Below are 14,135 nucleotides of genomic sequence, written 5' to 3' on the forward strand. Positions count from 1 at the left end.
ATAACTGCCTGGCTGCAACGACAGACGAACAACTGACACAGAACTCTATGCTCGAGTGGAATGTGATTGTGTACTCGTAGCTATAAAATTCGTGTAATTTTCTTCATTTTGATCCCTCGGTTACTCATATGCTCTAAGCAAATCAGCGAGTGTACTAAAATGCCTAACTGCTATTAAACGGAAAAATATGGGGCTAATTTCATTTCCGTTGTGCTTAAGAAATTTCGCATGGCAAAAATGAAAGAGTTTGATTGCTATCAAGTTAAATATCATTGTGCATTAAATATTGAGAAATGTATTATGGTGTTGAAGATTTTCTCGCACAGTTAATACAAGAAGACCATACCATACACCACTGGTATAATGGGGATTATTTTAAATACATTTATGTAGGTATTTTAAGCCCTTAATGCCGGATGTCGTGAATTCGAATCATACCAGTGCTGTGCTAATAGCTTGATGGTTAATTGTTTTTGAATGCCAGTGCCATTATGTGCTGATTCTTCATGGAGCTACCAACACTTTGGAGAAGCCCTGCATTCTCATGGGCGTTTTATCTTCCATTTAGAACTTAATTCAGGCATTAATGGGTTGAATGTAAGTATTACTCCCTGCCCATAAATGTCGAGTAATTTTTTTTTTTTTTGTAAATCAAGTAAAAAACTTTAAAATTGCCTAAACACTTCTCTGTTAGCGTTTGATGTACGTCATGAAACTCATATTTTTCTTGGCATCTATGTAACTGGTAAAGGTAGATCACTGACATCCACACCCCAGCGAAGTTAAAGCTACTAAGATTTATTCACTTTAAAAGCGAAATCTAGATTACTACCATAAGTTGGGTCAATCCTGAGTACATCACGTCGTTCTGATAATAACTCACGCAACTTTTGTTTGCTTTTGGACTAAGGCATTTTTTTAGCTTACAGTGGTCTTACAATTAATTTTGTAAATCACTGAATATGGTGGCCTATGTGATTCAGTCACCTATTCAGTATTCCTTTGATAATTCTCGCTGTTTTATTTTTACGCAGGAATACTGTTAGTGTACAGCATTGACTAATACAAAGAAGACAGTTTTAATAGAAAAAAGTGAAACTGGTAAGCAAGTATAGTATAGTATCCACAGAGACTAATACAAACAAGAAAATTTTAATAGAAAAAAGTGAGACATATAAGCAACTGTTTTTTACTTACAGTGGTTCCTGATTTATGAAGGATGAAACCACTTTTAATAGCCTGCTATATACCTAATGAAGGTGTGACTACCATGTCATTTTAAGATCCAGGTATATGACTAGCTGTCCGTCACCGCATTTGTGATGGAAAATTGTAAACAGCATAAGATTCCATGTTATTTAAAATATGGATGTCTTGTGAAAGAACAATTAAGAGTACCTGTCACGCCACCTTTCTTTCCCACCTTAATTATGGTGTCATATTCTGCATCAATTTGGCAGCTGCTAAACGAGTTTTCAGAATACAAAAAAGCCCATTAGAATCATAAAGGATGTAAACCTTGAAACTCCTGTAAGCACCTGTTTAAGAGTTTAGGTATTCTACATTAACCATGTATATATATTTTGGAGACTCGTTTTTTTAAAACTAATATAATAGGCAAGGAATAGAATATTTAATAGAATTTTTAATAGAATGTTTAGCAACCATAACAATGTTGTTATTGTGAACTTCAGTGCGAAGACTGGTTTGATGCAGCTCTCCACAGTATTCTGCCGTGCAAGCTTGCAACCTTTGTCCGGTTCGGAGCGCCGCGCGGCCAGGAGTTTTACTGGCGCGAATAGTTCGTCACTGACGCCATCATCTCTGGTTAGTCTTGTATCTTTGATTAATCTGAATTGTTGCACGTGAGTTGAATTTGTTGTTTATGTTTGGGTTGCTGACATGGGTATAGAATCCGTTGAAAAAGTGTTAAAAGTGGAAGATGTACTATCGTCCAGCGCAGTAGGTGGTAAAAGAAACAACGGTGCATCAGAAGAATCCAGCTCCGAGAACGAGGTTGATGTTCCTAAAGTTGTCAGAGGACGCCCAAAGTCTGGCAGAGTGTGGAAAACACAAAAGAAAAGGTCTGTAGCATGAATGAGTACTATTCTTTGTACTTTCGTCATCACATTTAATCTAGATATAGCGTCCCGACGTATAACTTACCGTTGAACCGCGCGATATATGCAACACCGGTTTAACAGAATTAATCCAGCGTGAGACGGTAATAAAGGAGTAAATTTCTGTTACGTAAATAAGCGCGTTGGTGGCAGGTTTTGCCCACCAATTAAAATGTAGCTAGAATAAAGAAAATCATTTGTAAGTGATAATGCTTGCATTAATTTGATAAAATAGTAACGATGTGTTATACTTTTGAATGTATATGGCTTTGTACTGAATATAACGGATCTTTTTATTCATAACCACTAGACTGATTACTAAAAAGTTACACAAATATCTTTCAGATGGTTGGTACTCTTAAATTTCAAGCGCCACTTCCTTGTCGTTTTCATCTTCCACAGACTTGGCAATGTCCTCTGCAGCCCAATGGTTCTTAAGATAGACAATACCCTCTTCCTCAAGACCAAGTAACAGTTGTTACAGGTTTAATCGTTTCCCAGGTGATACCAGTCACACAAAAGAAAAATCTTTGTGACAACTGAGATAAACTAGTGGTTGTTTTCACAATTGCACATATATTCAGAAGATTAAAAAATAAAACCCTGTGTCATAATCTCGTTTTGTCCGAGCAACACCAGATGTTTGACACAACTGAACCACGCAGATTGAGTCCAATTTTCGTGCAATTACAAAATGTGATAAATTGAGGTTTCCACATACTGTCAGTACTGTCATCATTTGCATCATCGTAACTCGTGGTGGATATACCGACAGTTTTATTTTTCATTGGATGAAATGACATTGGACCATTTGTTACTGAAAGCACCGAGTAGTATATGCCTACGCTCTTATTTGGAGTGTTTATTTTGGAACCTCTCTTCTTGCCTTTGTCATTGACCTCATTTCTTCCAACAGTCTCTGTGCCAACTTCACATTGCTGAACAAATTGTCATCTGTTACATTCCTGTTCCAGAAGTGGGTTCCACTTATCTCAACACATCATCACTAGCAGCATTACTGACACAAAGCTTTCCTGCAGGCTGTCATCCAATAAGCTGTTCCAAATTAATAGTTTAGCCAGTTTAGCACGAACAAGAGTATATATTTTAATGCGTATTTTGCAGGGTTATTGGGTGTGTACTGCCCATAGCAGCAGTTCTCCCTGATAAACAGAGTCTGGCTACACATTACGAAAGAGAGATAATCGCTAAACTTACAAACAATAACTTCAAGTGCATCTCTGATTGGAGCTAGTTTATCTTCCACATGCCAAGGATTAATGGTATTTACATAATCAAAATGCAAACCTCATTACAGAAAATGAAAAATCTTCTCACTTCCAGCAAAATTAATAAATAAATAAAATTTAAATCTTGTCCACTGCCTCAAGAGTTATGCCACAACTGCTTCAAATTCTGTCTTGAACAATGCAGTCAGTGGCATAGAGGATGCTGATGAGAGATCTAATTTCTATGCTGTTTGTAAAACACGTGTCTGCTGCTCTGGTAATTGAACAAATGTTTTCAGTGTACATATTAGATCTGGAAACAATAATTTGCATTATGTCTTATATTGCAATCTTGACCGAACTGACCCAACTTTTGCTTTTGGGAAGATGAATAATTATGATTCTTGCTGGAATACACACATTTTTTGAGCAACTCATATGTCCCATCTTGTTTTACAATCTTTTCCATAGTAAATGTAGATGAACTGGCTGCGTCCTTATCACTCATTTGAGACAAACAATTATTTCCCTCATCACTCACTTCTTGGGCTTACTCAGTATTATGGGAACTTGCAGTCAACCAATTTCTTTATCATTTTTATCAGATCACACCTCTGACTACTCCTCTTTCTCCTCAAGTAACTGTAGAACAACAGTTGCATCTTTTGTTGTCTCCATCTTCTGGCATTTTGCATTTTGAAATTTTTGTAGAGATAATATATTTCTTATAAACTGTAGAAGGGAAACATAACTGTGCTACTGTTTCCACAACAAACACCACCAATGAACATTCAGCTACTGAAAGGTCTGACACTAAAAATCAACCCATAGGGTCACAAACTTGTGACAAGTATCACTGGGGGGGGGGGGGGGGGGGGGGGCTCTATTTCGATGTGGTGTGCCTCAGGTTTGCGGGAGCCATTCTCGGTGAACAACCATTAACTTTTCAGAATACAAAGGGTAAGAATGATAATTCAGAAATATGTATTATAGGCTAAGAATGGGTGTATTTGTCTTTCAGTAACTTCTGATATAACTTTTTTTGGAAAAAAATATCCACATTGATGTGGGTAGACTTGGTAGCTAGTCTGCTCTATGTAATCAGTAGCACCTAAAAGTAAATATTATGTTTTCTGCATACACAAAACTCACATACATTTAGTCATTTAACGTTAAAATCAGTTGTTAATGTCGGTAATAACGGAACCTACCAATTCCTGACTTCGGCCTCATTCCATGACGTGTCATGTGATAACATACATGCACACACACAGAGAGAGACAGAGAGCAGAACACTTAACGATATTTATTATGCATCTATATTGGTTTTTGGAATGTAGGTAGTAGTTACAGAGTGATCTGCAGCATAGCCGTAGCCTCACATTGAAATGTGACAGTTTGTTTGAGTTGAAAAAGCAGTGAGATATCCACATAGGGGGAAAAATAACACAAATACTGGTTTTGATAAATTCAGTTAAAATGAACTCTCATACCCACCAAGTGTGAAAGGATGGCACCCAAAACATAACAAGCCATGTACTATGTGAATCTGATATACACTGAGGTGACAAAAAGTAATGGGATATCTCCGAATATTGTGTTGGACCTGCTTTTGCCCGGTGTAGTGCAGCAGCTCAACGTGGCATAGATTCCACAAGTTGTTGGAAGTCCCCACAGAAATATTGAGCCATACCGCCTCTTTAGCCATCCTTAATTGCAAAAGTGTGGCCACTCCAGAATTTTGCACTTGAACTGACCTCTTGATTAGGTCCCATATACATTCCAAGGTATTTGTTATGGGCGATCTGGGTGGCCCAGACATTCTCTCGAATTGCCCAGAATGGTCTCGAAACCAGTTCATTTGTGGCCCTGTGGCATGATTGGGAACCTGAAGTCCATGAATGACTGAAAACTGTCTCCAAGTAGCTGAACATAACCATTTCCAGTCAATGATCAGTTCAGTTGGGCCAAAGGACCCAGTTCATTCCATGTAAACACAGCCCACAGCTAATGGAGCCACCACCAGCTTTCACAGTACATTGTTGACAACTTGGGTCTGTGGCTTTATGGGATCTACGCCACACTCAAACCTTACGATCAGCTCTTACCAAGTGAAATTGGGACTCATCTGTCCAGAGAACGGTTTTCCAGTCGCCTAGGTCCAACAGTCAGTAAGTAAAGGTCATTGGCTGCTGCATTGTGTATAGTGATAAGTAATGCCTGAAATTTGGTATTCTTGGCACACTCGTCATACTGTAAATCTCAGAATATTGAATTCCCCAATGATTTCCAAACTGGAATGCCCCATGTGTCTAGCTCCAACTACCATTCCGCATTCAAAGTCAATTAATTCCAGTTGTGCAACCATAATCAAGTCTGACAACTTTTCATGTGGAGCACATGAGTACAAATGACAGCTCCACCAATGCACTACGCTGTTGTATCTTGTGTATGTGATTCTACTGCTGCCTGTGTTATGATTGTTCTGCCGTCTGTGTACATGCATATCATTATCTCACGGCTTTGTTTGTCTCAGGGTTGTTATTTGCATTTAACCATGGGACTCCAATAGCTAAAATTAACTTTATGGATTACCAAACAGGCATGAAACAGTATCTGAAAAATAACAAGCCAGTTATGAAAAAAGATGTTTTATTATCTGCACTTTAAGTATTTAGCGAAAGTGAAACCTACAATATCTACCAGCCACAAAAAAAAAAAATGTTCACAATGAAACCTAATAACATGCCAAATGAACCAATATACATCTGGTATTAATTTCAGTTATTGGCACATTCATAATAAAATCCAAAAAATCTTAATAACCTTCTTAACCTATGAAAAAACACCACTGTGCAAACTAGCACAAACCAAATAATAAAACACCATTCAATACACAACAGCAACACAAAAAAAAAAATACTTGATCCCTTCTATCCCCCCCCCCCCACATCCCCCCCCCCCCCCCCCAAAAGAAGAAAAACAGATATGTACAAACCAGTCCCCTAAAAATAAATTTAAAAAAACTCCCACCAAACACACTTTCAAAATAAACCATAATCAACAGAAAAGTCTTAAGAACATATAACTTTACTTCCCCCACCCCAATCAATAGGATGTCGATTTTGTGGGCACAAAACAATTCAGCTGAATGATACCAAAAATAAGTTGTCAAATAAACAGTAATGCCTGCCTCAATTATTTGAATCAGGTTTCCCACTGAATTGATCATCTCAAATTATCCTCCCAACAGTGCCACATAAAACTTTTGCTGGTACAGGAAGGAACCACATTAATCATTTTTGTAGCTTTTCTACAATTTTCAAATTCAACCCATTCCACCAATATACAATATCTCTGGAGTAAAGTGATGGTGCACATCGTCTCACACATCTCCTTTTGTCAACAAATGGCTGTTAAGCTGCACAATTGGAGCCATCACACATTTGGCACACGTAGTGACCTTTTGCAAATATAACAGCACTTCCAACAACAATCCTGACATTGAAGTTTCCCGCTGGATAGTGCCACCTCAACCAACACCATCAGTTACACTGTCCATATGTAAAGTAATAATACCCTATCACCATTATATCAGGGGTCAAAGTATTCTCTATAGAGGAATTGTAGTTACATGTCTAATATTGAACAGCCCTTGTCACCTTTTGTCACAGTAAAGATGTTTCAGTTGCTTTTTTCCCCAGTTCCACTTATTGTGCGTAATTACTCTTACGCCTATGGATAGCAAACTTGGTAATGGTATCATTTTATGCTGAGGTAGTAGGATAGTTTCTTTTTCTTATTTACATCAACATGTAGTACTTTATTCAGCTGCCTCAACCATAATTTGATCACTATTGAAAGTGATAATTGTTTAAAGTCCATTTTCTGTTCAAGTGTTGTTTCTCCACACTAATCCTTTACTATTAAAACTCTCATCCATACTCATCATAGCATTCTGGCAATATTATTGACACAGTGGTTACTGAAAGTGACAGTTTTTTTAAATGTTAGTCCCAAGCTGTATGTCGCATGAATGTTAAACATCATATGTCATTTCATCATCATCATAGAGAAGTAGATAGTTAGAGAGAAATGCATGCTGTTGACTAATGAATTTCCATCTTTGGGGTTCAGAAGCATTGATATTGGAAGAGAAAATGCAAAGTTCACAGATTATTCCAATAATCATTCAGGATGCAGATTTGAAAGTTATTCCATTGGAAACAGTCCTTATGGGAACAGCCATTCCTAATTAAAGTTTGTTGGTCATTATGCCAACCTAAAATTTTGTGCACATTCAATACTTGTTGACAGAGTATGTCCAATTTGCTCTTTTAATGATTAACTTTGCAGTGTTGCATGCAAATGCGAATGGAATGTACTGTGCAAATTTTATAATGATATTAGGTATGTAAAGGTCTCTGGGGACTATATTCTTACTTCTGCGTATATTAAACCTACTGATAAATAACAGAATCATCATTTAATCAAATGTTACCATTCAGTGTTAAATCCACTGACGAAACGAAGTGGTTAACTACCAGCTGGATTTGCAGTCTATCTCATATCCATGTCGCATCATCAAGATTTAAGTTTCATTTGTTTCCCAAAATGACCAATGCCCAGCGGTGGGATCGATTTATACAAACAATCTATACAGTGCTGTAGGTTAAGGTCCAAAGAATGACACCCTGCAACCATTCACCCATGTGGGCACTTTTTATGTGTAATCAACGAAAAAAAATTTCGTTTCATGCCATGTAGGTTTAAAAATGGTAACAGTTTACTGACTGGTTGTGTAGCACTGACCTCAAATGCAGAAGGTTTTCAATTTGAATCTTGTCAGATACATTCTTTATTGAAATGACATTGGTCATTATTTTTATTCAGTTTGTTGGTTTAGATAAGTTTTTCTGTTCATTTGTCACATCATATTATTCATCAAATGAAATACATCATTTGCTCTCATTTTTCTTCCCGTCATTTTTTTCCACTTGGAAATCTCATTCATGTGATTGTGAGTTTGGTTGTTATTATTATGTATTAACTTTTACTTAAGTACTTCCATTACATCATCTGACATTTTTGTCCATGTTATTGCATTCATTATTTCTACTTCTCATTTTGCTTGGCTTCATTTTACTTATTATTCCTCCTTTTATTTAAATCACCAGCCATGTTATATTGTCCATATTGCAATAAGAATTTATGTTTTAAATGGTTGTATAATGATTGCTGTCCAAAAAAGATGAACAGCTTCCAGTGAAAAATACATTCATTGCACAGTCAATATAAATAGATTATTTCATCTTTTTGGTTTTTAACTGACAGATCAGAATTTTCAAATTTTTAAGTGTTATGATAGATTATTAGATTAGATTCACATGAACAAAGATTCAAAGTGTAAAAAGAATGATAGAAAGAAAAACTAACAGCAATTGAAGAAATTAAAATGTTGATTAAAAAGATGTGACAAAGGAACACAAATAAAAGAAATTTGAATGTAAATCAATCAACTGAAAAAAATAATGATCAGTCATTTTGATAAATATGTAAAGGTTTTTTAAATTACCGCTACCAGTCACAAACTTTGTCAACTATTGTATCACTTATTTATTTTGCGACATGTTTCGAGGGAATACCTCATCTTCAGGCTAAATGGCATTACAAAAACAACTTTACAGTAAGGTTTTTGTAATGCCATTTAGCCTGAAGATGAGGTATTCCCTCGAAGCATGTCGCTAAAGAAATAAGTGATACAATAGTTGACGAAGTTTGTGACTGGTAGCAGTAATTAAAAAAAAAAAAAAAACCTGTACATATTTCTTGAGACAGTCACGATCGAAAAATAGTCAAAATGGCTTCAAATTCATTTTGATAAACATTCAAAAATAAAAAAATTTCAATGTGTCTGATGAGATTTGAACCAGCAACCTTTTGCGTGTGAAGTCAGCATCCTAAACATTACACTATGCAACAAATATATAGACTGTTTTCATTATTAAAGCTATATAGCATCACACAAAATTCTGAAAATTTTTTCACCGCTTACTCGCAAACGAGGACCCACCAGGGTGAGTGGTTGCAAGGTGTGATTCCTCGTACCTTAACCTACGTCACCATACAGATTTTTCAAGAAGTTGATCCCACTTCTGGGAACCTCTCCTTGTAAGGTATTTTCTTTAAAAGAGTGGTTTTATTCTGCATCGTTTCCAGTCCATGCATTTGCTCCACTACTGATGACTTCTTAGCCTTTCTTCCAGCTTTAACACTTTCACTGCAACTGATGCTTATACGCATCACAACAAGCCATGAGCCAGTGCGGCTGACGCCGATAAGCGTCAAAACAAGCCACGAGCGAGTGCGGCTGTCGCTTATAAGCATCCGCGCTTACTCAGCCTAGTTGCATCGTCTGAGCTAGCATCAAAGCGTGTAAACTTTTGTTTTGTGTGGTCAGTTATTGAATGTGTATTGTTCGTAATTATGGCTAATGAATCGACACCTGGACCTTCCAGTGTGAAAAGGAGCAGGAAAAGTGTTAAATTGACAGTGGAACAGTCACTTATTGTGATTTTCTGTGTAGTGAGGACAAGGCATACCATTGTCATTTGGAGGCTGCAGAAGAATTGCAGAATGATGATAACGTGGAAGCACAGCATTCGAATCTGTTTCGTGACAGTTCCGCATTTGACGATACGGATCACGACGATTGTGTGGAAATCGACGACGAAAAAGAGCCCGACCTGTCACACGGAGATAATCCAGATGAGTCCTGGCATAAAGAACCACATACTATGCAGTATCACCCATTTATGAAGGAAAAAGTTTTGCAAATTCATCCTGCTGACAGTTCTCCTATGGATTTCTTCAGATTATTGGTAACAGACGAATTGTTGCCACTTGTAGTTGACGAAACGAACGATAACGCAGTCAACATATTGCTGAGCGAAAATATAAGAGGGATCTAGGATCTGTAAATGGAAACCTCTAAGTATAGGTGAATTACTATTTTCCTGGGTGTTTCGTTACATATGGGTAACGTTAAATATCCGCAATTACAAGACTACTGGAAGAAAGAACCACTGTTTGAGAATAGAGGAGTAGCAATGAGTATAAGCAGAGACCAGTATTTGAGCATATTACGCTTTCCGCATTTTGCAAAAAATCCACTTCCAGGAAACCCGAAACCAGACAATCATTTATATAAGATACGACCTATATTGGATTAATGATTATAAAGAATCTGCCTCAATTGCAAATAGAAACCGGATGTTGACCTAGGTTTTGGCGTGGAAAACCACGCCTTCTTCGGAACACACTAAAACTACAAACTGCCTAAAGAGGCATGGTCCAACATTAATACAGAACACCCAAAAGGGCAAAAGACTCACATAAAATGTAAAACAAATAGTATGTGTGTACCATGTCAATAGCTGTACTTAGCTCAAACGTCAGAAGTGTGCTTCCTCACCCCAGCCAACGTTCGGTGGGCCGCGGGCTCTTAGGTAAACTGAGGTGGCGCCGGTGGGTAGGTTGTGAGAATGTCGGAAAGGAACGCACATGCACAAATTGAGAAATCGTCTTCTTCCATGTGATCGGCATAAAATGTGTTATGAAGGTGATCCGATGACCGGATTGAAGGCACAGGAAGTTAATGCATGTGTATGTATACTGTCCTAGTTCAAGGATGATTTTATAGAACTATATAACATGGATAGGCTGAAACTATATATGTGGGATAGCAAATTCCACGGATGGTCAAAATGTATGCATGCAGGACAGACAAAATACCATCAGCTAGAAGCAGGCTAAAAACATGGGGATGAATAACCCATTTTTCAATTACTTGGGGTCGGTGATAGTATATGATAACTACGCTTGGATAAGCATGTAAAGTTACTATATTAAATTCTAAGCGCTATTGACCAGAAAAGGGTCAAATTAGTATGACAGGTTTAATGTAATTGTGTGAAAGGACGTACAATGTCACTTTCATTGCCCTTATTATCTAATGACCGACAGAGGTCAAAATGATTAGTGCTATCAGGTGTTACCAGAATGGAAAAAATACATATTCTGAAAACATTATTCCTGCTAACTCTGCACATCCGCAAGCCCAAAAAATGGCTTTCTTTCATTCAAGTCTGCATTTTGCCATGGCTATCCCCCTTTCCCCGGAGGCGCTAGAAATGGAATTAGTTATGCGGGAAGCTATCGCTAAATTCTCACTTAGTAACATGAATGTACAGTAAGAAAATAAATAATAATAATACGGGGTTCCACATTAGGTGATGCAATTATATCTGTTCCTTTCATAGGTAAAATAAGTTACAAATTAGGACGTTTACTTAAAACCTATGGATTTAGAGTAGCCTTCTCCACTAATAATAATTTGAAAAAGAACCTGATCCACTCTTTACAATTTGCTGGTGATAAACTTTCTCAGTCTGGGGTTTACAAAATTACTTGCGGTGACTGTCCGAAATATTATATCGGTCAAACAGGTCGAGCTCAAGCTACTAGATATAAGGAACATATTCCCACCAGAAGTGGCGACGGTACGTGAGGTTCCACCTTCGCTGAACATCTTGTACAAATGGCTCACGGCTCCTAATCCCCCGGCCTGTACCGAGCTGCTCCATTCTGAAGTTAAGGGTAAGAAATTAGACACATTAGAAGAAATGGAGATTTTTAAACATCTATGGTATGACAAATACTGCATCTTTAACAACCAACTCCAGTTAAAAAACAAAATTTTTTTTCAAAGGTTTTATCCCCTTGCTCATTGCTTCACATTCTACCATATGACATAGAAAATAGCCAATGCATTCATACCATTGCTTGGTGTCATGGATGGTCAGTTCATTCAGTCACGCTCTAGGTTCCCTTAATTGTAGTTATGACAGCTACCCTTACAAACGTGGGCACACTAATACAATACGCATGCTTTTTCTTTCATTTAACGCCTTATGATGAGTGATTCTTGTACATGTTCAGAGTATTCTCACTTCTTACAAGTTCCAATATTTCTAATATGGTCCAAGTAGCCATTCCCACTTAGTTATAATTATCCAAGTTGAATATGGTGATGCAAGGATGTTTTTAGTCATATTCATTCCAAGTCCAAGCTCTGGCTTAAAATTAGGAAATAAATCCTTAACTTTTTTAAAAAACGTTAAAGTGACGTCGTATGTCTCATCATGCATACACACATAACTTTGCATACCATTCTGGTAACACCTGATAGCACCAATCACTTTGATCTCTGTTGGTCAGTAGATAATAAGGGCGATGAAAGTGATGTACATCCTTTCACGCATGTATATTAAGCCCGTTACATTATTTGACCTTTCCAAGTCAACAGCGATTAGAACATAAAGGTAGTTTTTCTGTTCCACGCTATATGCGTTCACAGACCTCACTTGATTAAGCTTCATGGTTCAGTACCTCAAGTACCTGATTTTAAGAAACTAGTTTAGTTTTAGGTTCTTTTTACAGTATTTTGGTACATATCTGATAGCACTATTCAAAATGACCTCTGTTGGTCATTAGATATTAAGGACAATGAAGGGGTGAGGAAGCACACTTCTGACGTTTGAGCTAAGTACAGCTATTGACATGGTATACACATACCATTTGTTTTACATTTTATGTGAGTCTTTAGCCCTTTTGGGTGTTCTGTATTAATGTTGGACCATGCTTCTTTAGGCAGTTTGTAGTTTTAGTGTGTTCCGAAGAAGGTGTGGTTTTCCACGCCAAAACCTAGGTCAACATCTGGTTTCTATTTGCAATTGAGGCGGATTCTTTATAATCATTAAATTATTCACGATTGCTGACGTGCTGCAATGTTAATAGTTCTTATATTGGGTTATTTTAACATGAAAATGTCTCAAGTGTATTACCCCTGAAAAGATTTATCAATAGATGAAGCTATGATTCTTTGGAGGGGAAGATTGTCATTTAGGCAATACATAAAAAAACAAATGTAATAAATATGGCATTAAGATGTACATGCTCAACAATCCAGATGGTTTCATAAATACAGTAAGTGCGTTGTGTACGTGGGAAGTAGTGGTGATATGGGGGGAAAAGGTCATGCTGAGAAGGTCGTTTTGCATTTGATGGCAGAAAAGATGCATGTTGGTCATCACATTTACTTGGACAATTATTATAACAGTTTTCATTTAGCTACAACTCTGTTGAACCTAAAAACACTGTCCACAGGTGCTCTGAAATTAAATAGGAAATATACCCTCGAAGACATTGTATAGGCAAAATTTGGGAGAGGAGAGACAATTGCGTGGTATTATAATAGAGTTATGATTGGAAAATGGAAGGATCGACGAGAGGTTTCCTACATTTCCACAGAACATCTAAATGTTATGGAGCAAGTGACGAATGCGTGCCAGCAAATAGTCTGGAAACCTTTGCCTATTGTTAGGTACAATGCCTGTATGTCTGGGACTGATAAACAAGATCAGATGTTATCATATTACTTATGTGAACAAAGCTGGCAGAAAAAATATTCTTTCATGTCATTAACATACTAGTTTTCAATTCTCTATATCTGTACAACAAATACTCAGAAAATAAAATGACGTTGTACGATTACAGAATGAACATTATAAAGGGCTTCCTTCCACCAATGGACATTCCACGAAATGTGAGCAAGAAACATCACAAACACGCATTGTGCAAAAGCGGGAGGCTACTGCAGGGAAGAAGCGAGTTATGAGGAAGCGGTGTAAGAAGTGCACGGAACAAGGCAAGCGTGCTGATACAC

General features: G+C 37.3%; 1 protein-coding gene across 1 annotated transcript in view; it reads left to right on the forward strand.

Moving 5' to 3' along the window:
- Window positions 1–1,822: 1,822 nt before the first annotated feature.
- LOC126100113 (coiled-coil domain-containing protein 86) overlaps window positions 1,823–14,135 on the forward strand; it is a 46,754-nt gene continuing 34,441 nt past the window's right edge. Inside the window, exon 1 of the mRNA XM_049910644.1 lies at window positions 1,823–2,084. Coding sequence (XP_049766601.1) covers window positions 1,903–2,084 — 182 coding nt within the window. The 5' untranslated portion in view covers window positions 1,823–1,902. The remainder of the gene's footprint in view (window positions 2,085–14,135) is intronic.

This window comes from Schistocerca cancellata, chromosome 9, assembly GCF_023864275.1.
Source record: "Schistocerca cancellata isolate TAMUIC-IGC-003103 chromosome 9, iqSchCanc2.1, whole genome shotgun sequence".
Lineage (NCBI taxonomy): Eukaryota > Metazoa > Arthropoda > Insecta > Orthoptera > Acrididae > Schistocerca > Schistocerca cancellata.